General features: G+C 38.0%; 1 protein-coding gene across 8 annotated transcripts in view; it reads right to left on the reverse strand.

The window, feature by feature from the left end:
* NFAT5 (nuclear factor of activated T cells 5) overlaps nucleotides 1-24,992 on the reverse strand; it is a 155,564-nt gene that overhangs the window by 8,896 nt on the left and 121,676 nt on the right. For all 8 annotated transcript variants that reach the window (XM_069085459.1, XM_069085467.1, XM_069085463.1 and 5 more), the window contains 5 exons: nucleotides 16,895-17,027; nucleotides 11,442-11,519; nucleotides 7,462-7,610; nucleotides 3,680-6,173; nucleotides 64-309 (listed from right to left, as the gene is read on the reverse strand). In XM_069085459.1, coding sequence (XP_068941560.1) covers nucleotides 74-309; nucleotides 3,680-6,173; nucleotides 7,462-7,610; nucleotides 11,442-11,519; nucleotides 16,895-17,027 — 3,090 coding nt within the window. In that variant the 3' untranslated portion in view covers nucleotides 64-73. The remainder of the gene's footprint in view (nucleotides 1-63; nucleotides 310-3,679; nucleotides 6,174-7,461; nucleotides 7,611-11,441; nucleotides 11,520-16,894; nucleotides 17,028-24,992) is intronic.

Raw genomic sequence — 24,992 nt, forward strand, 5'->3', positions numbered from 1 at the left:
GACAAATCTAATTGATCCCTTTCAGGAGGAAACAAAACTAGTAAATCAAAATGCCACACTTACTCATATGCAGTTAAAATGAGCCAGTCAAGTTGTTTCCCTGGTTTTGCAATGAAACAAGCAAATCAATCTTTTCAATGTTCTGGTTGGTGTTTATGGATGACGACAGCGAAGAATTCTCTGGCATTTGTTGAGACAGAAGTGTTGTCACAGGTGGTTGACCTTCACTTTGAGACTGATTTGGTGGACTTATAGCCATTAGCTGATCTGGCAATGTTGCTGGTCCAGGGGTTAAAAGCTGGCCACAGTCTACAGAGACATTTAAAATAAATTCATTTAAATTCTGGAAAGCTACTCAACTTATACAAGTATTTTCCGTTACATTTCTTTCCCTTCATGATATTTCAATGATCAGATTTTTTATTATGATTCTCAAATCTATGGGACTCATCCTAAACTCTCTCCTGACTTTCAGTCATCTTTAACTGCCTATTGTACATCTCCAACTAAATATTAACACACACACAGTGGTGGAGAATAAAAGAAAATTCAGTATTATACAGTCAAAAGAAAGCATATGACTGAAATAAGTACAAAGGCTATCACAATGGAGCTCATTAGAAGGAGTCCTGAATTTGGAGTCAAGAGGGCTTAGTTCTGAATCCCATCTATGCCACTTACTGTGCGACCCTTTGCAGTTTCCTCTTGCGGGGCTTTTGTTTCCTTATCTAAAAATGAGGAGGACTGGACTAGATGAAGTATTGCTCAATCTATGTACCTATGAACTTTGGAATTCGATGTTGGAAGTTTAAGTCTATTTTTCTTCAGAAACTGCTAGTTAGTAGATAGGAAAAACCACATTTGAGCCTCAGTTAAATAGCACGAAGACATTTGCCTCACAGCTATCATCAACAAATATTGATTTAAGTATTTACTAAGTGCCAGGTACTCTGCTAAGTAGTGGGATCCAAAGGAAGATAAAAAACATACTCTGTCCCTGAAGGAGCTCATATTCCATGTAGCTTCTTCCCAGATCTCTGTCTAGCTGTGAACTCTCTCCTGAATTCCAGTCATTTTTTACTTTCACTTCCCAATCAACAGCTTAAAATGCTGACAAACTATACATAAAATTCTAGAGGAAAGGAAACTATCATATATACTGTTAATGCAGTAAAAATGATTATCGGCCTTGAATGTCCAAAAGATGATGCTACTCTAAGGCCTAATCCTTGGCTAGTTTGTTTTCCAGTAAAGGGTTTGTACTTCTCCTCAAGCACTGGCCTCTATCTCCACCAGCCTCCTGTCAGTAAATTACCTCATCTCTTTTACTTAGGAGATTGGATCCATGTATAGTTAGTCACATTTCCTGTCCTCCACACCTCACAACCCTTCTGCATCTTTCTTCATCCTTTCCTCATTTGCTCCTTTTCCAGAAAACAAGGCACCCCGTTCTTGCCAAGGCTTTCCCTCCTCTCTCTTTCAGAAACTTACTCCCTCAGTTATTCTCTTGCTCTCATCTTCAGCCTAAACCTGCATCTGCTGGCTCCTTTCCAACAGCCTAAAAACTTGCTCAGGCCTCTTCCAATCCTAAAAATAACAACCCACAAATCATTCCTTGATACCCTCAAATTATCCTTTATTTTCCTCCCTGTGAACTGTTAAACCTTTAGAAGGAGAAGTCTCTATCTATACTCACCACCCATTCTTCAATGCTTCACAATATGGCTTTTAGCTAAAACGATCTAAGAAACTTCTCTAGGTCATCAGTGATCTCAGTTGCTAAATCTGATGCCTTTTTCTCACTCAACTCTTCCATGGTGGGTGACACTGTAGATTACTTTCTTCTCATTTATAATCTCTCCTTCCTCATCCTAGTGCTTAGCACAAAGGAGACAAGGACTTCATGCTTGTGGATGAATTCTGTACCACTTCTCCCACCTGTCAAGCTGCTCTTTCTCCATCTTCTCTTTTAGTTCATTGCCCTCCTCTGTCACAAATGGGTATAAACCAAGTTCTGTCTTAACCCCTCTGATCTCTCTGCTGTTTCCCTTCAGGATTTCAAACTGTATGATCAGGTTCAGCTATCACCTTTATGTAGCTTCTTCCCGAATCTGTGTCTAGTTCTAAACTCTCTCCTGAATTCCAGCCATTTCTGTCTACTACAACCAGATGCAACTCCAGTTTGCCATATCCAAACCTAAATTCATTCCTGAAATCTTTTTCTCCCTCCTATCCATCTTCCCTATTTCAGCTTTAAAAGCACAGTCTTATTTGATTCTTCCACTTTCAATATCCAATCAGGTGCAAGGTCCTATTGATTCTATCTCTTACATTGATCTTTTTTTACTTTTTGGAGGGGGGAGGGCAGGGTAATTGGGGTTAAGTGACTTACTGAAGGTCACACAGCTAGTAAGTGTTAAGTGTCTGAGGCCGGATTTGAACTCAGGTCCTCCTGATTCCAGGGCTGGTGCTCTATTTACTGTGCCACCTAGCTGCCCCTCTTACATTGATTTTTTATTTTTTCTCTACTCCTGTTGTTACTACTGTAATTTATTTATAAACCTCATTACCTCTTGCCTTGCTATTCTAAGACCTCATACCTGGTCTCAATGATTGTAATTTTTCCCTTCCTCAAATCCACCTTTCACACACCTGCTAAAATAATCTTAATACACTATTCTTTCCATGCCACTCTCCTACTTAAAAACATTCTGTGGCTTGCTATTACCTATAGGAGAAAAATGCCATCTCTGTCAGGAATTTAAAGGTCGCCAGTCTGAATCCAAGTCATAATTTCTACTTCAGAATTAGGATTATGACAAAACAAGTTACCAATGTAAAACACTTTGAAAATATCTGAGTATTATATAAATAACTGCTATTGTTATCATTATTCTGGTCGCTTCACATCATCTCCTTTCCTTTCTGTCTCAGCTAACCTGTTCTACTATTTGTTCCCTGAACTTCACCTTCTGTCTCCTGCCTCTCTACTGGCAGAGGTACTCCTCCATCCCTGATGCCTAAAAGTGGTACAATGTATGGAGTGCTGACCCAGGAGTCAGAGAGACCCAGGAGTCAGAGAGATCCAGGAGTTCAAGTCCTGTTCTAGACACAAGCTGTGTGACAGCAGAGAAGTCGCTTAATCTCTGTCTGCCCTCAGTTTCTTCATTTGTAAAAAGGGGATGATATTGGTGCCTATTTCCCAGGGTTGTTGGGAGGATAAAATGTAAGATGGAAGGCTACATTGGACAGGCATCACCTCTGAGCCTCTGGCATCCGGCATTTTGCCCAGCACAGAAGTGTGGGGCCTAGACCTGTATGGACCTCACCATTTCACTGGAGCTCACTCATATGAGCCACACCTGGCTTGGGAAGCTCCTTCTACCAATGGAGGTTGGCACATTCTCTGCAACTTACCATCTGAAAGAGCTATCTAGAGATGGCATTTAATAACTGTCTGATCAATTCAATCTATCCATGTGCTTTCACCATGCAGGTGCTGTGTACATGGCCTGACTTTCAGCTGGCTACAATTTGAAATCTAAGGCTATGTTCCAGGGGAAAAACTTAAATGGGGGCAAAACTTACAAACCTAAAAAAAAGTCAACTCACAATTACTAGGTCATTGGATCCAACATGTGACCAGTAATAACACATCACTAGAAACAGAACCACTTACTATTCTGGATGCCAAATAAGAACATTCCTGAAGTTTGTTGAGATGAGGCAGGAGAATTCTGCAATTGGTTCATTGTACCACCTGCTGTGTTGTGAAATAAATTAGTCTGCTGTGGAGGTGAAGGTGCAGCCCCCTGGATTCCCGGCATGTTGTTCTGAGGAGAGTAGAGGGGAGGCTGTTGCAGGTCTTGTTGATTCATACTGGACTGCAAGGCAGACATGGAAGCTGAGGAGATGAAGAGTGTTACTTGCTGCTCTTGTGAACTAGGAGATCCTTGGACCAACTGAATCTGGGGAGAGGTATGGAACAAAGATGGCTGGGGTGGCTCAGCCTGGGTAGATCCTGGGGTCTGAAGGGAAGAAACTGTGTTCTGGTTCTGAAACTGCATGGGCTGCTGTTCTTGATTCATTGTTGCCATGTTATTTTGAGGGTGAAATATAGCCTGGTTCTGCTGCTCTTGGTTGGCTAGAGGATTTTGGTTTGGGTTGAATATCATATTAGGTGGTGGTTGCTTTGGGGATGCCATTGTATTCTGATTACTGAATAAAATATTTTGTTGCTGCTGCTGCTGCTGCTGCTGCTGCTGTTGCTGCTGCTGCTGCTGTTCTTGGGATGAAGGGCTATTCTGCATGGCAACTATTGAATGCTGTGATTGGAAGATTGTCCCTTGTTGGTTTTGGGCCATTGAATTTGGTGGGAGAGCACCTAAAGATACTGAAGGCTGAAACAAGCCCTGCTGAGAAGGTTGTGCCTGTTCTTGGGAAAGCATAGGTGACTGAATATGAGACATCTGTGTCTGCTGCTGAAAAGCAGCTTGTTGCTCAGTGTTCGGTGCCGGCTGAAGGGGTGAAATTGAGTTCTGCGTTGTAAAAAATGAGATCTGTTCTTCTTGAGACACTGTGTTATTCTGAAGTGTATTTATAGAACTCTGAGAAAGGAACAAGTTGGTTGGCTGCTGGTCTTGAGGAACAGAAGAGCCTTGCAGTACAGCCATGGTACCCTGGGAATGGAACATTGATGGCTGCAACTGCTCAGAGGATGAAGTGGAAGTCTGATTGTGGACAATGGGACTTGGGCTGTGAAAAAGAGAACCTGGAGTTTCCTGCGATATACTCTGAGCCTCACCAATAGAATTTTGTGGGTGAAAAAGCTGAGCTTGTGAATGAGAAGGCTGCTGTATAAAGCTTCCTGACTGAAGAGACAGTATCTCATTGCTCTGCTGGAATAGACCATTACTCTGTGGTTGGGCACTGCTGTTCTGAACAGCCATCATATTTTTTGTAGATGAAAAAAGGTTGACTTGAGGTTGATTTTCTCCACTGTGCTGCATCTGCACCATGGTCTGAAATACATTGTTTTGTATCTGTTTTACTTGTCCTCCCGCTTCTTCTCCATCTGTTGAATTTGAAGTCTGAAACATGGTAGGGCCAGGGGTTGCAACCTGCTGTGTTGTAGTAGTAGAAGTTTCATTCCCCGAAACTGCAGGAGAAGAGAACAACTCACACTGCATTTGCATGTCCTCATTGGTAGATAATGCACTCATCATATGTGATGCTTGCTGGTAAACTGGAGATTGCTGGAGGTTTCCATTTGCAGAGGCAGTTGAAGAGAATAACTCAGACTGCATCTGGGCAGCTGCCTGGCAGATACTTTGCTGCATTTCCATCACCATGGCAGCTGATGATTCCATTGCTTGCTGCTGCTGCTGTTGCTGCTGCTGCTGCTGCTGCTGACTGGATAATGTATTTTCAGCTTGGGGATGGACATTTTCGGCTCTTCCAGTCATTAAATTTTCTGGCCTGGAGCGGACAGCTGGTTCTGTTGAAGAAAATATTCCAGGGCTTACACTGTTTTGAATTTGACTGACCTGCTGAAAAATGTCAGCACTGAGCTGTTCTTGGACATTGTCGTTGCCATCTGAAGCAGAAAACAAAACTGAAGATAACTGCTGCTGGGCCTCGAGGACTTGCTGGACCAAATCCACATTTCCACTGCTGCCGCTGGCAGCACTAGCTGTAAAATTTCCAGCTTGTAACTGCTGTATGGTGTTCTGTAGCTGACTCACACTGTTTGGTGGTGAGAACATGTTGGATGAAATCTGTTGCTGCAATGTCTGTGCTTGTTCTTGCAGGGGTGACGGCTGCTGTTGCTGTGCTGTCTCAGTCAACTGGGACAGATTCACCACAGCACCCTCAGACTGCAGCACCTCTCTCGATGGCGGTTCTCTACTCTGAAACTGGGTCGCTTGCTGCATCAATGCATCACTGCTGGCCAGCTGGCCAGCAGCAGGGCCTGCTGGAAAAGGCCCTGGTTGTGAAATGTCCTGTGTCTGAAGAGTCGTCAGGGTCTCTGGGTTGTATACTTTAGACTGAATTTGCTGCTGCTTTTCATTTTCAGGAGGTAAGTGGGAAGAGGAAGAAGAAAAAGACCCACTTCCTGATATGTTGGAGATATTTTCTAATGTTTGCTGAGTTGATCCGACTGTCTTTGTTGTCTAAGAAAAAAATTCCAAAAACATATGCTAATAAAGATACTTGAATGATTAGAAATGTAGAGTAAAGAAAGTTATGCTGGCTCAATCTAGGGGCATCCTGGTATTCTGAACACATAAAAAGAAGCCCCAAACTGGAGCTAAGGGCTGTCCTAAAAGTACGGCACATGAATATAATGGAAGATTATCGTGCCATAAGAAATGACAAAATAATTTTTTCAGAGAAAATGAGAAAGACCTCTATGAAGTGATGCAGAGTAAAATTAGTAGAACTAGGAGAACAGTGTATATACAATGACAACATTATAGGGGAAAATAATTTTAAAAGACTTTAGAACTCTGGTGAGTGAAATGAGGAACTAGAAGTTCAGAGGACTAAAAATAAAACACACCAACTACCTACTGTCAGAGAGGTGATGCAGAATGCATAATAAGACACACAGTTTTGGACATGGCCAACAGGAAACCTTATCTTGCTGGTCTTCATACATAAGTAGTCTTTTCTTTGTATTGTTCAGTTGGGGGAGAGGAGTGTGAAGAAGAGAGAATAAATACTTGCAAAAGATATTTTTTAAAAAAGGAATGAATTTGCCATTATCAACTCTAGTTGGAAAAACTAAAAATACTGTACTTTCCATACTTTAGGGGCCAATTATTATCTCTGTGTATTTATTTCCTGTGAAAATAATCAAACAAGGAGACAAAACTTTTTTTAAGGTAAAAATGGTAAAAGATAAAAACATTTTTAAAATGGTGTTAGGAAAACTAAACAGAATGATGGCCAAAATAATCAAATTTTGTGGTATATAAATTAAGAACAGATCTCTTTTAATAGTTAAATGTTAATATTTATCACTAATATTGAAGCAAGCGAAACAAAAAGAAAAACAAAGGGAAGAAAAGAAGCCCACAAAAGTGTAGGGGCCACAATGGGAAATACAATACTGAACAAAGCTCTTACTAATACTCAACATGCCATTCCATTCTATCTTAATTCCTTCCTTGTTAAAAATCTGCATTTGAAGTCAATGAGAAAATAAGGTTCCTTTTACAGGCAGCTAACTTTAGGGGACATCAAAGAATCACTCAGCAAAGCAGGATTATTTATTTATTTTTTTTAAGGTCAGTACAAGTAAAGGTGGAGTAAAAAAAAAAAAAGACCCACAAAGGAAACATAAAATAATATGGAAGTGGAGAAAATAAGAAAAATAAGTAACAGAAAAATCATTTTATGCATAGAGAATATTTTAGGTTCAGGTCAAGAGATTGGACTCATATCAACACAGCTCACCTTAAAGACAGGAGAAGCTCTCTTTTCTGCGGTTACTTCCATTGGAGTAACGTCTTCATTCTTAATCATACTGCTTGACATGAGTGGAGTGATCAAGGCACTAGGAAGAATATTTACCTTTTCTAGGTTACAACTAGTGGCTTTCATTACTGTAAACAAACAAAAAGAAACATAAAATGTACAGTTCTATATTATGCTGTGTTTAAGTCATATCCGAAAAATCTATTTTCTGATGGAACTGTAATAGTGGGAAAATGACTATGATCTATGTGATGAAGTAGCTCACAAAAAAGATATTACCCAATGCAATATTTTTCTCTTTCTTTCATTTCTTCCTTCCTTCCTTTCTACATGGACAGTATGATATAGTAGAGAGAGGACTAGCCTCAAAGCCAAGAAGATTTGGGTTCATGTCCCACCTCTGACATACAGTGTGACCCTACAAAAGTCTTAACCTCTCAGTTCTCTAGACAATTCTTTAAAGGCTAAGAAGGTGCTGGCTTGAACTGGTCAAGGGAGCTTCCTAATCTGGGAGTTCCTTATACCAATAAAATCACAGGCCTAGTTTTTATCCCTAGCATGGGCTTCATGGTTCTCAGGACAATCCTAAGAATATAATTTGAGAGTTTAAACCAATTCAGAAGCTAGTTCTGAGCCTAATTTATTTTATTATATTATATTATTGAGTGTAGTCTCAAAGAGAAGAATAGATATATAGACTAATGTAAGCCTCACTCCCTAGGAATTTACTAGACTTAACTATATTTACTAGAGGTCCTTGGAGGTGGAATTTAAAAACTATCTTGTCTCTCTAGACATACTTCAGGGCAAGTTTAAGTGTATAATGAAGAATGTCAGTAGTATGAGAGGGCCTCTAACCCCTAGGTAAAGCCACATCCCAGCAATTCTCCCAAGCACCCTTCCCCTGATTCACACTGTTCACCTTATCAAGTTACACACTTGGATGTGTCATACAATTACAGATGCAGAGCTGGAAGGACCCTCTCGTTTTAAAGATGAGGAAACAGGAACAGAGAGGTGAATGGATTTGCCGAGGTCACACAGGCAGTAAGTAAAAGAGGACTCAGAGACAGAGCTCAGGCCCTGTCACTTCAGGTTCAGCACTCTTTGCACTGTGCCACGTTACCACCCATGGGAACTAGCTAGCAAGAGCTGCTTGGCAGGCCACAGCCACCTTGACATAGAGCTGACTGGCTGCGGAGTGGAAAGTTTAGTAATTGAATCTTAGGCATGCTAACATGACTATATCAAAATTTAAAACCTCTCTAAAATTGTAAAGCCTTGCTTAAATTGTTCAGGATACACACACACACGCATGCTCACTACTTCTCAAATGGATGTCAGACCTCAGTGATCTCACCTCTCATCAGTTTAACACTGGGATCCACCCAACATGTTGGACGCCTTCTTCACTGTCTATCACAAAGAGGATTCAGGTAAAACATCCAAGGGCTCTAATCTACCCTGCTTTGCACCCCTCCCCTTTTTAAGACTAGCCCATCTTCCTATCCTACATTTCTACATTTCCTGGACAATATTTTTACTCCTGTTCCTCCTTAAAGTTCTTCTTTGGTCAGATGTCGCAGTCTATCTCTCCATTGAATTGATAAGAGAGTGTGACAGAGAGTCTTGTAGAATGGGCAGGTGAGGATGGATTACAGTCATTATTGTTGAAGGCAACATCCAAATTAATGAGATCACAGATTCATTTGAGAAGTATCGTGCATGCATGCGTGTGTGTGTATGTGTGTGTGTGTGTGTGTGTGTGTGTGTGTGTATCCTTAGCAATTTAAGTGAGGGTTTACAATTTTAGAGAGGTCTTGTATTTTGATACAGTCATGTTTGAATGCCTAAGATTCAGTTCTTAAACCTTCCATCCCACAAATCATTATGTTCCATGTCTTGTATTATACAACAATACTTGCAGACTACGGACAATAAAAAAGATGAGCCTTTATTTCTGGGAGAACTTTAGGGATATTAGAGGAGCTTTGCATTTTTGATAATAATCCAACACACTCTCCTCTTCTCCTTTAGGATCTCACCATTCACAAGGAATCCCTCTTCAGCTTGGGTCTTTTGTATTAGATAAACATCTTCAGCAAGCACAACATTTCTCTATTTTACACTTTGCCTAATGTTTATAATCAGTGACTCAATGAATAAAGCTATTTGTTTTTCTATCTTTCATAGAATCTTAAATAGTTCTGATATAATGATGGGAGATGCCTTGTTAGAAAAGAGTTTTTAAGGTGATGTTTTGCTCTACTGAATCAAATGCTTTTTGAGAAACAACAACAGTGGGATATTGTATTCTTGTCTCTATACACTTATTTCAATGGGTGCTTTTAACCATATTTATTCTTTTTAGTGAATTTCCACTTCCTTTATTAGCAAACTCAAGACTGTGATTTGATAGGCCAAATGTGATAACTTTGATGGTAAAAAGTTTATTATAAAAATCTCTGTAGATCCTTTCTATTTTTATTCCTTTTTGTTGTCCTTAAATGCCTTCAGGAAAACTTTGTTTAACTGAACCTCTTGTCAATCTTTCAATAAATTAGCTTTACTCTCCCCTGCTTCTCTCTGCTTTATGAGACAATAAAGGTTATTATCATCCATTATCTTGCTTCTCAAGATTTTTATAATTATAAATATATATACATATATATAGTACATCTCTATTGTTTTTATATCACCTACATTTTCATAAGGCTTTATGAATAAGTTCAAATTATAAACCAGTGTGGCCACTAGCTGCCCTCTCTCTCAACCTGAAAATTAAGTCAGATATATGCTGACAGGTGCTTTTCAAGCCAATGGTTCTAATATCTCATTTTTTATTTTCTTGAAAATTGTTGGGTGGATGCCCAGATGCCATCTGGTACTAAACAATTCATTCATTACCAATTTGTCAATTAGGTCTGGTTATGTTGTGTGTCTACAATTATTTGAATATAATTAAATTTATATTGCATTTTGCTATTGTAACTGGTAACAGAAATTCCACTCTGCTAGAATTTAATAAGTAATCAAGGTTCCACTGAATCATATGAAGTATCATCACCTAAGTTTCATATTTATTTTGAAATCCAAAAATATTGAAATAAAATTTTTGCAGTGTATTAAATTATTTTTAAGACAAATACAACAGCTGTTTTAAGGTTGAAATATGTACAGTAAAATCAGCATCTGAGGAATAATCTGACTTCCAGCAGAAATATCTTATGTGTATTAGAATGAGAGCTCCTCGGGAGTCTTAATTTTTCTGTCTGGATCCCCAGTGCTTAGCCTCAAACTCTGCATATGCTTATTTATTAAGGACAAAAACACTTAACAAATAATATTTCATTCATTCATTTATCTAAAAATAGAATAGGTATAGGAAGAAATAATATGATCATCAATTTGATTATCAGTGTCAAGCACAGTCAATGTACTCAATAAAGACTCAATGAATTTAAAATGTTAAGAGTATCACACACTAAAGTTTTTTTTTTATTGGTTAACAAGATACTCTATTTTTCTCAACCTTTTAGTATAAAACTAACTGATGATATATTTCACTGTAATATGTTTTTATCAGTTATACAGGATGAAAGAAATAGGAAGCCATCTAAGCAGGAGTGAAAGACAATGTAACATGACACCTAACCATTAAAAGTAGCTCTTTATGGCAGAAAGAGAATTACTTGACTGATTTTACAGTAATAGTAGAGGGAAGGAGTTTAAATGTATTTTTATTTAAAAAAATTTTTAAAGCAGATTTGACAAAACCTTCTGAGATCCTCCTTCTATGTTCAAAGATAACAAAATGTATGAGTGAAAAAGGAAGGAATATGTCATACTGGAAAATTAGGTCTTTATATTATATAAACAAATTGGGGGAAAAATAAGGTGTACTACAGGAAATGTAAAGGTTTATCCATTAAAACTTTTTATAAGAATTAATCCAGTACCTTTTATAGCCTCTTCAAAAGAACAAGGTCGTGCTGGGCTGGACATTTCCTTCTTCACATTTACATTCAGAGCATTAGCTGTTGATTAAAAGACGTATTTATTATAAATTATCCAAACGAATGGTCAGGTTTTGCTACAAATTTCTTTAATAACAAACTATTTCTCTATAAGATTTAAGTGAAGAGACATTTTACCAAAGTTCTATGTTCTGTATGCTAATTTGTTTCCACATATGCAAGGGAAAGAAATGTTAACACTGGTGAAATTTTTTGTTTTTGCCTTTTTGGAAGGCAATTAGGGTTAAGTGACTTGCCCAAAGTCACACAGCTAGTAAGTGTGTCAAGTGTCTGAGGCTGGATTTGAAATCAGGTACTCCTGACTCCAGGGCCAGTGCTCTATTCACTGTGCCACCTAGCTGCCCCCAACACTGGTGAAATATTTATGAAAGTCAATGGCAATCAAATGTGAATCAATACATCCTTATCTAACAGGTTTCCTGTTAATCAATCAATAAGCATTTATTGTGTGCCTACTATGTGTTAGACATTTTGCTAAGTGCTGGGGATACAGAAGGAGTCAACCTCAAGGAACTTACCGTTTATAAACAAATATGTATAGAAAAAAAAGAAGAAAGACACTAGAATTAAGAGGGATTGGAGAAGGTTTCTTGTAAAATATGGTGTTTTATTTGGGACTTAAAAGAAGTCAGAAGAGGGAAGAGCGATAATGTTCCAGGGATAGGGTACAGTTCAGAGAAAATGCCCAGGACTACCACATCACTCCTATGAGATTGTCTAACATGACAAAATAAGAAAATTATAAACATTGGAGAAGATGTTGGAAAATTGGAACACTAATGCATTGTTGGTGGAGTTGTCAACTAATCCAACCATCTGGAGAGCAATTTGGAACTGTGCCCAAAGGGCTATAAAAAATGTGCATACTCTTTGACCCAGCAATACCATTTCTAGGTCTGTATCCCAAAGAGATCATAAAAATAGAAAAAAGACCCACAAACACAAAAATATTTATAACGGTTCTTTTTGTGGTGGCCAAGAATTGGAAATCAAGGGGATGCCCATCAGTTGTGGTATATGAATGCAATGGAATACTACTGTGCTATAAGAAATGATGAGTAGGCAGACTTCAGAAAACCTGGAAAGACTTATATGAACTGATGCTGAGTAAAGTGAGAAGAACCAGGAGAACATTGTACACAGTAACAGCCATATTGTGTGATAACTTTCATAGACTTGGCTCTTCTTAGCAATGCAAGGATCTAAGACAATTTCAAAAGACTCATGATGGAACATGCTGTCCACATCCAAAGAAAGAACTAGGGTCTGAATACAGATTGAAGCATACTATTTGTTCTCTTTTCTTCTTTTGTTGTTTTGTTTTGTTTCTTCTTTCTCGTGGTCCCTCCCATTGGTTCTAATGCTTCTTTACAACATGACTAATGTGAAAATGTTTAATATGAATACATATGTAGAGCCTATATCAGACTGCATGCTGTCTTGGGAGGGGGGAAGAGAGGGGGGGGGAGAAAATTGAAAACTCAAAAGCTTATGGAAGTGAATGTTGAAAACTAAAAATAAATAAATACATTTTAAAGAAAAAAGAAAATGTCCAGGGCTGATAGATGGACTCTCTTGTTCATGTAATAGCCAGGAGGCAAGTGTTACTGGATCTAAGAATACATGTCAAAGAGTAAAGTATAAGAAGATTAGAAAAGTTGGAGAGGGCTAGGTTATGAAGGGCTTTGAATGCCAAAACAGAACACTTTGTATTTGATGCTGGAGTTTGATAGGGAGCCATTGGACTTTACCTAGTGAATGATATGGTCAGACCTGTGCTTTAGGAAAATCACTCTAGTGGCCAAATGGAGGACAGACTGGAGTGGGAAGAGAGTGGGGCAGTCAGACCTACCAGCAGGCTATTTCAATAATCCAGGCGTGGGATGATGACTGCTTGCATTAGAGTGGGGGTAGTGTCAGAGGGCTGGAACAGTGTATAGAGTACTGGGCCTGGAGTCAGGAAAATCCAGCCTCAGATATTCCTAGCTATGTGACCCTGGGTAAGTCACTCAACTCTGTCTGCCTCAATTTCCTCATCTATAAAATGAGCTGGAGAAGGATATGACAAAGCAGTCCAGTATCTTTGCCAAGAAAACCCCAAATGGGGTCACAAAGTATCAGACATGACTGAAAGCCTATTGAACAACAAAAATGTGTCAAAGAAAAGGGAGTGTATTCAAGAGATGCTGCAAAGGTGAGATCAACAGGCCTTGGCAACAGCTTAGATTTGTTTTTTGGTGGGGGGTGGTGGTTAAGAGATTGTGAGGAATCCAGGATGACTTCTAGGATGCAAACCTGAGGGGCAGGGAGAATGGTAGTAGAGAATAAAGGCTTAGGGGGAAAGATAAAGAGTTTACTAGCAAGATATAATTAGTCTTTCATTCAGAAGATGTCTGAAAATATTAATATGCTATAGTGGGAATGCAAATTTGAATTTAAAAAGTATAAAAAGGCTCTAAATGCACAGCATTACAGATATTTGTTATGAAATGAGAATCATGATGTAAATTTTATTTATTTATTTATTTTCGTGGGGTTTTTTTGGAGGGCAATTGGGGTTAAGTGACTTGCCCAAGGACACACAGCTAGTTTCTTTTTTTTTTTTTTTTTTTTTTTTAGTTAAGTGTCTCAGGTCACATTTGAACTCAGGTCCTCCTGAATCCAGGGCCGGTGTTCTATTCACTGCGCCACATAGCTGCCCCCAAATGTTCTTTTTTTTTTGCTATTTGGAGGGCAATTGGGGTTAAGTAACTTGCCCAAGGTTACATGGCTAGTTTGTGTGTGTGTGGGTGTGTGGGTGTTAAGTGTCTGAGGCCAGAACCGAACTCAAGTCCTCCTGACTCCAAGGCCAGCACTTTACTCACTGCACCACCTAGCCGCCCCCATGATGTAAAATTTAAATAACAAGGCCCTTCAAATAAAAATGAAGCCCTAAAAGACAGCAAATAAAGCCAGGTTCCATCTAAACAGGTTCTTATTTATTTTACTGAGTTTCTATTCAAATGCAGTTTATATTTTCCACATATCATTTCAGAGCAGATAGTTTCAAATGATGGCTAGAGCTGTCAGACACACATACATAAAACTGTACATATCCCTTGAGAGCTGTTATGTTGCACTATTTGTCTTGGTAGACAAGAGTCTGATAATTAGTAGATGAGTTAAATGAATTATGGGGCATTGATAAGAAATAAATCTGCATACAATTGACAAACAATTAATTGATTCCATAGATTTAACAGCTAAAATCAGTAAATATTTCTTTAAAATGGGATTGGTGTTTGAATATAGAATATATTATTCTTTTCCAAAGTGCAGATCACAAGCATACAAGGAAGCCTAGAACTGATCTTCAGTCTTATCTCATCAAAGCACTCAGACTTTCTAGGTACAGGATATGTATATGATTGTCCAACACAAGGACCTGGAATTTAGTGTGCCTTCCTGCTACAACAAGTTTATTGCTTCTGCCTCTAGTACAGTGGTACTAGAGTAAACTGACTGCCTAGAAACTGGGGGAACCAGGAAAGGCTCCCTAGTAATCTGTTATATAAATCAGCAGCCAGAGTCTGCTTACTTAAATAAAACGTTAAATATCAGTTTCTATGCCCTTTACCCTATTCCTACTAGAAGACAGTGTCTTCCCCTCACACAATCAAAGAGATGTAGTAGCGTGAGGCCTGTGAGTCAGGCCTACATTAAAATTATATCATCTCTGATGGTCTTGACAGTTTGGCTTTGACAGAAAAAAAAACGAAAAAAGTAAGCCCTTTTACTTTATTTCACTGTAGGACAAAGCACATGATTATGTAATTGTTCAAAACTATGTCTAAAATATTTGCCCTTCTGCAATTTGGTGCCACAAGCACAACAGAAATTAGAGTTGAGATTTAACTAGGGTATAAGATAAAAATGACTAAGTAAATACATTTCTGTATTTCTGCCTTTTCTTCTTAAGATGTAAAAAAAAAAACCCAAAGGACAATGAAAGACACTTGCACCCTATAGGAATTATACCTTGCCTTTATTTGCATTTCGTTCCAAATGAGCCACCAAGAGGAAAGCATTTATTAAAGACCATTCATTTGGATGTTCATCTCTTAAAACAAAGCACCTTGAAACAAATGCCCTAAATAGTATCAAAAAACTTTCTGGGCCTGGCCATGTCACAACTGCAATGATCTATGTTCAGGATTGATTGGGTGAGCTTGCTGTCCTCCTTCATGTAGCTATTAAGGCAAAAGGGCCTCAGATTTTCATCCTGGTCTCTCTCTCTTTTTTTATTTTTAAAGCAATTGGGGTTAAGTACCTTGCTCAAGGTTACACGGCTAGGTGTTTCTGGTTGGGCGCTAAGTGTCTGAGCCCGGACTCGATCCCAGGTCATCCCGACTCTGGAGCCGGTGCTCTTACTCGCTGAGCCACCTGGCCGCCCCTAAGCAATGGGAGTTAAGTACCTTGCTCAGGGTTACACGGCCAGGTGTTTCTGGGTGTGGTGCTAAGTGTCTGAGCCCGGACTCGATCCCAGGTCATCCCGACTCTGGAGCCGGTGCTCTTACTTGCTGAGCCATCTGGCCGCCCCTAAGCAATTGGGGTTAAGTACCTTGCTCAAGGTGACACGGCCAGGTGTTTCTGGGTGTGGTGCTAAGTGTCTGAGCCCGGGATTCGATCCCCAGGTCATCCCGACTCTGGGGCTGGTGCTGTTACTCGCTGAGCCACCTGGCCGCCCCTAAGCAATGGGAGTTAAGTACCTTGCTCAAGGTTACATGGCCAGGTGTTTCTGGGTGGGCGCTAAGTGTCTGAGCCCGGGATTCAATCCCCAGGTCATCCTGACTCTGGGGCTGGTGCTCTTACTCGCTGTGCTATCTGGCCTCCCTGATCCTGGTCTCTTGATAATTCGATTCCCTAAGTCTCATATAAGCTAGGAAGACTTTTATTTAGTTGTTTTCAGTTGTGTCTAACTCTTCTTGACCTCATTTGGAGTTCTCCTGGCAAAGATACTAGAATAGTTTGCCATTTCCTTCTCTAACTCATTTTATAGGTGAGAAAAATAGAGACAAACAAGTTAAGTGACTTGCTCAGGGTCACATTGCTAGTAAGTGTCTGAGACCATGTTTGAACTCAAGTCTTCTTGACTCCAGGCCCAGTAATCTATTCACTCTGCCACCTTAGTGCACAAAACTAAAAAGATAGCTTATATGAAATTGCCTTACTGAATAATTAAAAACAAACTGGCACACTTAAAATTACAATACTTTTTATAATAATGACTAATAATTTAACTTATTTTTCACCATGTAGGATATAGTTCTCCCAACACTTTCCAAGAATTAGAAATTAATCATTTATTTCAACTCTGGATTTTTTATTGGACATACCTGTATCTGGAGTGTAGGTGAATGGCTGAACATCATGGGATCTTCCAGCATTGGTCACTACATATATTCCCACAGACACAGGCAAAGTTATATATTGGTCATGATATGGAGGCACCTTCACAATAAGATGATTCTGGTTTATACAAAGGTAAAGAGAAAATATGAGAAAGTTAGAGGGGTAAGATGGAAAGAATATTTAAGATCTTATTAAGACTTATTTTCCTGTGAGCTAAATGAAAAAGAACTTATTAAAACATACATCCCATTGGTCAGGTTGATACAAGGCATGGATACAGAACTACCAGACATGTAAATCTTTTACCTTGCAGTTTGTTTGGCACTGAGATCTTAGGTCTGTTGGAATAAAAAACTTTATTCACAGAAAATCAACGTTCCCAGGTTTTCAGAAAATGGAAGACAGATGCCATTCATTCTTGTATAACCATAACCTTTCAGGCATTCTCTGCATACAGATATTATTGACAATATGCAAAGGAAAAGAGCTTAGGGCTTTTATAGGAACATATTAAGAGTGTGTTCTGCTATTTTTCTTAGCAGAAAATGTAGACTAAGATCCAACATTTTTCTTATATTAAAAGAAAAGGGTAATAACTTTTTTATATTGTTTGTACTGGAAAAAAAAATGTCAATTTCCCACCTAACTGTCCTTTCCTTTCAAGTTCTCCCTTCTTCTAATCTCTTCTCCCACCACAACCCCTCACTCCACCCCATGAGCAAAAAAAAAAAAAAGTAGAAATACATTTTCTGGGAATTAAGAAACCTGGGGTATAAACTCCATTGTCACTCAGTAATTGTGTAGCAAATTCTGCTACCTCTGTAAGCCCCTCTCTCTTTTGTTTTCTATAAAAGGAGAGGAATAAACTAGTTTCATAACCAAAACTTTAAAACTCTTTAAACTAAATTTGGAGGAAAAAAGTATCATCAGGACAAAGCAACAAATACAGCCCAGGTTATGTCACTAAGTTACTATATGCTTTGAAATCCTCCCATGCAAACTGTCCTCAGTTCAAATCTGCTCTATAACCCTTTTTAGCCATTTAAATGCTATTTAAAATATTCAGGCCTCATACATCAGAAGCAGTGTTTTCCAAAGTGGTTATAAAAACCTTATCAAAAGAAAAGAAGTCTGGCCCAACACTACTTTACTATTTATACCACTATTACTAGGAGTCCCAGCCATTACAGAATCAGGATCAATGAACTCTCTTTCCTTAAAGGGTCAAGTAATGGGAAACAAAATCGGGAGGCAAACACTATATTTTTGTCCTGAAAATATAAAGAATTCCAAGGTAGTTGAATGTAGAAGGGGCCTAAGGAACTTTATTGCTTAATTGGGTTGTAGCTGGTTGCCTTTTTTGTTTGGGGCATGATAATAATGAAGTCAGAAATTTAATTTTGATGTAAGCCAGGTTTTTTCTTTTTGCTCTAAGTTTATGGAATTTACTTTAGTGCAAGCTTCCCACCACGTATTCAGGTCTTTGGGTCAAGTAAGAACATGGATTAAGTAGGACAAATCAACCAGTGATTGTTGGATAATAACTCAACACACATATTCTAATGATAATACCTCAGTACCATGTACATGTAGTAGTACATCAAACACATTTTTTGGCTTTTTAAAAAATAGACTCAATTTCATTGGGAGAAAGAACTCTGGGTGAGAAAACAACTTCTACTCTGCACCTGCTCTGTACCTGCAAGTATCAGAGTTATATGGAGACAAGGCAAATGAAGTAAACTGCACAGGGTTGTACAGCCACTAGCCACTAGGTAACAGAAGGAGGCCTTCAACCTAAGCGGTCCTGATTTGGAGGCAGCTCTCTATCCACTCCATTACCTCTCAGACTTCATTTATAGATTAAACCATTTATCAGTCACTACTCAGGACTGGCATCTATGAGTCATCATAAAAACTGTTTTCTCCAGCTATCAGCCTAATGAGGTAACACCAGCCAAATGCCAAACAAGTCCGAATCATTAAAAAGAACTGTCAGAAACAAATTGAAACCATCTAACCCTTGTATCTTGTCATGGTTGTTACAATGGAGTGAAAAAACCAAATAGTTACATCTAGATGATTTATTTAGCAATGCATGTGGCTGCAGAAACAAACCGGAGAGCCAAGGACAGTTTGTTTCTGAAACTGCACACATTGCTAAATAAATTGTTGCCGAGATGTAACTACTCGGTTTCTTTATTCCACCATTACATGGCACAATTGCACTAATTCAGTTTCTCAGGTATGCATATGTTTTAAGTCTTGCCTTTTCTGATTTTTATAACTTCATTAGAAAAATAGCACCTGTTGGGGCGGCTAGGTGGTGCAGTGAGTACATGCCCAGTTCTGGCGTCAGGAGGACCTGAGTTCAAATGCGGCCTCAGACACTTAACACAAACATTAGCCATGTGACTTTGGCCAAGTTACTTAACCCCAATTGCCTTCCAAAAAGCAAAACAAAAAAATTGCGCCTGTAGCACAGATAAATCCCATCGCCAGTCAAAATGACATGTAACTTCTAAAAGTACTTTTCCAACTTTAAGAATAACAGGCAAACTCTAGAGCTGAGTTCTTAATCCTGAAATTAAATCTGTGAATTTGTTTTTTTTTTTTAATACTGTGACAACAGTGTGTAATGGCAAGCAAAATTGGAATTTTTGCTGTTTTTCTAGACTGAGTTTTAGTCTTTGATTGGAAACAGTATATATTCTATTACTCTTTTTTTTTTTTAAGCAATTGGGGTTAAGTAACTTGCTCAAGGTTCCACGGCCAGTTATTTCTGGGTGTGGTGCTAAGTATCTGAGCCCAGAGTTGATCCCCGGGTCATCCTGACATTGGGGCCGGTGCTCTTACTTGCTGAGCCACCTGGCCGCCCCTATTATATTACTCTTAATAGGCCTAAGGGAGTTTGAAGATCTTCTCTGTTCTTAATAAGTCTAAGGGAATTTGAAGATCTCCCCTGCCCCTTAACATGTGGAATGCAATCACATGGGAGCCCGTGGTGGGAGGAGCTTGCAGAAAGGGTAGAACATGAAAGAGCAGATAAGAGCATGAGCAGAACTGGGAACAGGAAGAACTGAGAGAGAGAATGTTTGTGATGTCAGTGTTCTGTCTGTTGTTCTGTATCGGTTTCTCAGACAGAAAGTGAATTGAGATGATAGCACTGGTAATGTGTGTTAATATTGCTGTAGCCCTGTTAAGCTTTGGTTTTCCTAGAAACAGAAATTGTGAAGAATTTGGAGTGGAACAGACTCTGTGAGCTAAGATATAGAGCTGAGAGCTGCCTATGTGTGAATCCAGGCAAAAGTTGGGAGAGGTCTGCCTGTGGAAAAGGAGCTGTGGGATTTAGAAGTCAGCCTTGTGTCAAGATGAAAGAGGACTTTACTTTGGATGCTCTGTATTGACCGATGAGACTTGTAACTTACTGTGACCTAGGGGTGGATGGTATCTGTACTTTCTGCTACCCGTTAAGGATGATTAGCTTAAGGATGATTGGAAGCCTGCCTTTAGTAAAGATGAAAGAGGACTTTACTTGGATACTCTGTATTGACTGAAGATATTGTAATTTACTGTAACCTAGGGGTGGATGGTGTTTGTATTTTCTGCTACCCCTTAAAGATGACTATAAGATATACTGAATGATATGTTTTGTTTAAGACTATGTGGCCACCTTAGTAATAAGTTGTTATGTTATATTGTTTTGAATGTTATGCTTTAGCTTCTTGAATGTTATGCTTCAGTTAATTCAATATAATTGTTTTCCTTTGTAATCCTATGTATTTTATTTCGTGCCCTTAAAAACATTAGTCTGAGAAAGGGCTTATAGGCTTCAGACTGCCAATGAAATTGATAGCACACAGGGGCGGCCAGGTGGCTCAGTGAGTAAGAGCACTGGCTCTAGTGTCAGGATGACCTAGGGATCAAATCTGGGCTCAGATACTTAGCACCACACCCAGAAATAACTGGCTGTGTAACCTTGAGCAAGTTACTTAACCCTGATTGCTTAAAAAAAAAAAGAAATTGATGGCACAAAACAAGTTTAAGACCTCTGCTCTAGAGTTTACATCTTTTTTTCAAATAAAGAGTTTTCCCATGTAGTAATTCCATTCACTTTATATACCATACACTGAAATTTCAGTATCTTTTTTTTTTTTTGGAGGGCAATTGGGGTTAAGTGACTTGCCCAAAGTCACATGGCTAGTATGTGTGTCAAATGTCTAAGACAGGATTTGAACTCAGGTCCTCCTGACTCCAGGGCCAGTGCTTTACTCATTGCGCCACCTAGCCATCCCCAGTATCTTCTAAAATTGTTTTTTTTTAAAGGTACTTTTTTATATAACCCATTTTTACAGTTTAATTTCAATCCTAGTATTAATTGGTGCATTAATTTTCTCTATATGCCAACTTGATACCTCATCAATCTTAAAATCTTAAATGAAAAAAAATTATAGTAGAGATAAAGTTTTTAAAAGCACTCTTACTACTATGCCTTTAGGTCAAAAAATATGAATGCTTCTGAGTTGAGAGCAAACACAAAAAACATAGAAGGTAAAACATTAAATGATTAAAAAAAATGCTCTCATAATGTTTCCTAAACTGAAAAACAAAATGAGACGGTGAATTTAAAGTTTGAATTTCAACTTTTCTATAACATATTGTTTTGAAAAAAAATTTATGAATCTCCCCTTTAGCAGATAATCTTTTGCTATTTTACATTGTTATGAGCTATTTTTCACCACCTTTTGAGTCAATCTTATATTGCCACATTCTTTTTTTCTACAGTTATGGAAATACAGACTTGCTCAAAGATATACAATAAAATCACTATCAGAGCCAGAATTGAAATGTACAGCCCTTGAACTGCCCAGCCTTTGTTTAGAATAGCTATTCCCACAAAGTCTGTGAAGGCATTAACTGGATGGGTCTTTCCCTTTTTATACTCAATGGGCCTTTCCCCTCATTTTCCCATAGTCAATATACTTCACAGTATCTTGAGTCCCAAAAGTCTTTTCTTCTGTTCACCTGCTCAAAAATAACTGTCAGCTCTTCTTTTTCTGTGTCACAGATTTTTATATACACTAGGAAGATTACCCAGAGATTCTCCCCCACCAAAAAAAAAAAACCTATTCTGAAAAAATGCAAACTTGCCAAATTCCCTATTTTAATATCATATTACTTTTTGTATTATAGCTTCATTACTCCTGAAAATACCTTTAAATCTTACTTGCTGAAATAAACTTTCCCATTTATCTAATCTCTCCCCCAAAATCACCAACCTAATTCTAAGCTGCCAAACTCTCCTGCCTCTCCTTCCAAACCAAACTCCAATATGGTTGAACATATTTATTTCAATATGCAATTAAAAACACAAATGTGTGTGAATTTGTTAAAATGGGAATAGATATAATTAACATCACATATATGAACATATATTCATGTATAATTGAATACACAAATATAAAGATTTTGCTGTGATTTTTATTGGAGAAACTAATTGTTAAATGAACAAAAATAAGTGTTTTTACCATTATTTTATAAGGTAAATAATACTGTTTTTAAATTACAACACAATGCAAATGTAAGTTATTATTCAATTATATTTTAATTTTAGAAGTGATTTAGGATGTTGAAGGTTGATATATTAAAATTATAACTAAATATTTATTCTAGTTGTTTATAACAAAAGCCTGCAAGGCTATCTTTCAAAGAACCTTTATATTACAACTTCTGGTAAGGAGAGAAATATGTGACCAAATAAGGGAGAAATTAGTAAAATACATCTAAAACAATAAAAATGTAATTAAATTTGTAGAACAAGAGACAATTTGGCATATGGGAAAGAGTTCCACACAGCACCCTAAGTTTATATTGGGTGTACAAAGGAGAAATTCTGAAATAGGTTTCCTTAGTTACTTACAGAATAATGAGAGGGAGGAATTGATTTGTTTCATTCATAAAACGGTTTGACAGGACATTCTTTATATTAGATTAGGAGCTACTTATTCCCACAGGTTCTGAGGGTGACTTGATGGCCAACTATATTTCAAGGACTCCTGACATTCTGTAATTTTTACAAGTACTCTTTTTAATTGTTAAATGTACACTTTTCTCTTCTCATATTATATTGTCCAGGCACCTAGGGTTTCTTTTCCCTCAAAATATTTCCTTAACATTCACTCTTTCCCAAATTTCCTACTATGGCTTCTTTCACATCAGAAAAAGTTTTATTACACCCAACTATGATTTTATCCCAAAATATTTCCCCCCAAAAATGCCTCTGAAAAAAATCCAGATACAATCTCTCTCATAAAAAGATTAAAATTTCAAAATTAACAGCAGAAGCATAGGATCACATGGAAGATCATGTTATGATTTAGTTTATTTACATACTCGCTTGCAAAAACCCCAGGCCCTGTGGACATAGCCACCAAATAAGGACATAATTCCTTTCCATTCTACCACATGTCTTATTTTTATGATTATTCTTCTTTAATCTATAATGGCTGGCATAACTACACTGAAAAAATTAAACTATCCCAGATTTCAAAGTTTCTTTTTTAAAAAGACATTACTGTTTAAGACATGTTAAGCATCTGGGTGACTATGATACGATTTGTATTGGTTCTAGTTTCTGTATCATGACAGTAGGACCACAGGATAATGAAGAATATTAAATTATTCTAATCTAAGAATTTTTTTAGTGCCTACTATGGATAAGGTATTTTGCTAAGTGCTAGGGATACAGCACTTAAGGCTAAAAGCAAATAAAAAATATAGTCTGTGCCTTTCAGAAGCTCACATTTTACGTGGGAGAGGAAGGAGAGAAGATATAACATGTAAATAATAAATAACATAAATATGTAATAATTTATATGTGTGTACAAAATAATCTGAGGATGAGGAAAAAGAACACTAACAACTATGGGCAATCAAGAAAGACTTTGGTTAGGAGCCTTGAAGGAAGTTAGATCTTAAGTGTTGGTAAGAAAGGAGTATATTTTAGATATGAAGAACAGCCTGTGTTTGTAGGACACGGACTGCTGAATCTGGGGGAAAGCAAATTAGCCAATCTTGGTGAAAGATATGGTGTGCAAAAGGGAATAATGTGTAATTAACTATAAAGGGCTTTGAATGAAAAGTTGAGAAATTTTAGTTTTACCCTGGGCAGCTAGGTGGCACAGGACTCTAAGCCCAGCTAGACCTGCAGCCAAATTTGACCTCAGATATTTACTAGCTGTGTGACCCTGGGCAAGTCACTTAACCTGGTTTGCCTTAGTTTCTTCATCTGTAAAATGAGCTGGAAAAGGAAATGGCAAACTACTGTAGTACTTTTGCCAAGAAAACCCAAATGGGGTCATAAAGAGTCAGATACAACTGAAAAAACTGAATAACAACAAAATTTTATACCAGAAGTGATAAAATACCACTGGCATCAGCCTTGTATTTTAGGAAATTTATTTAATTGATTAGGAAGATTATTTTCTTGTTTAAGATATGTAATGCGAGAGTTTATTTCAGATGAACAAATCCATCGGAAAATAAATAAGTTCATGCCACTATCCTTTCCATGGATGAGCAAGTCTAAGTTATAGACATTGTCAAACTGTATTTTTTAAAAAGCCCCAGGCAGAATTAAAGCTAGAAAAGTCCTGGAATGTTCAAGGGCTCTCAAACAACAGAAAGGGACCTTTCTCCCCAAAGGTGAATTAATTTAACTAATAAGTTATTTGTCAGTTACTTCTATTATGTGCCTAGTGCTGTGTTGGGTACCCTGAAAAACAGAGAAGTGTCATAAGGCATGATTCATAAGCTTACACAACACACAATTTCCAAACAACTAAATGTTAAACAGGATGGCACTAAAGTTCAGCAAGAGCTGTTGCTGTCATGTGCCAGGGAAATACATTTGGATTCTTGAACTCTTGTTATCTCTCCTACTCCTCACAACAGGGGTAGTGAGTGGCATGAGGCCAAAGGAACTCTGGGAAGATATTCCATAGAGAAGCACTGCCCTCATAGATGTCTTTAATTTCATACCATACATAGAATTAGGCTGTTGTTAGTGGTGGTGATGTTGGT

The sequence above is a fragment of the Petaurus breviceps genome, unplaced genomic scaffold (genome assembly GCF_028583685.1).
Source record: "Petaurus breviceps papuanus isolate PSGF00001 unplaced genomic scaffold, PetGlider_PUasm1.0 176, whole genome shotgun sequence".
Classification (NCBI taxonomy): Eukaryota; Metazoa; Chordata; class Mammalia; order Diprotodontia; family Petauridae; genus Petaurus; species Petaurus breviceps.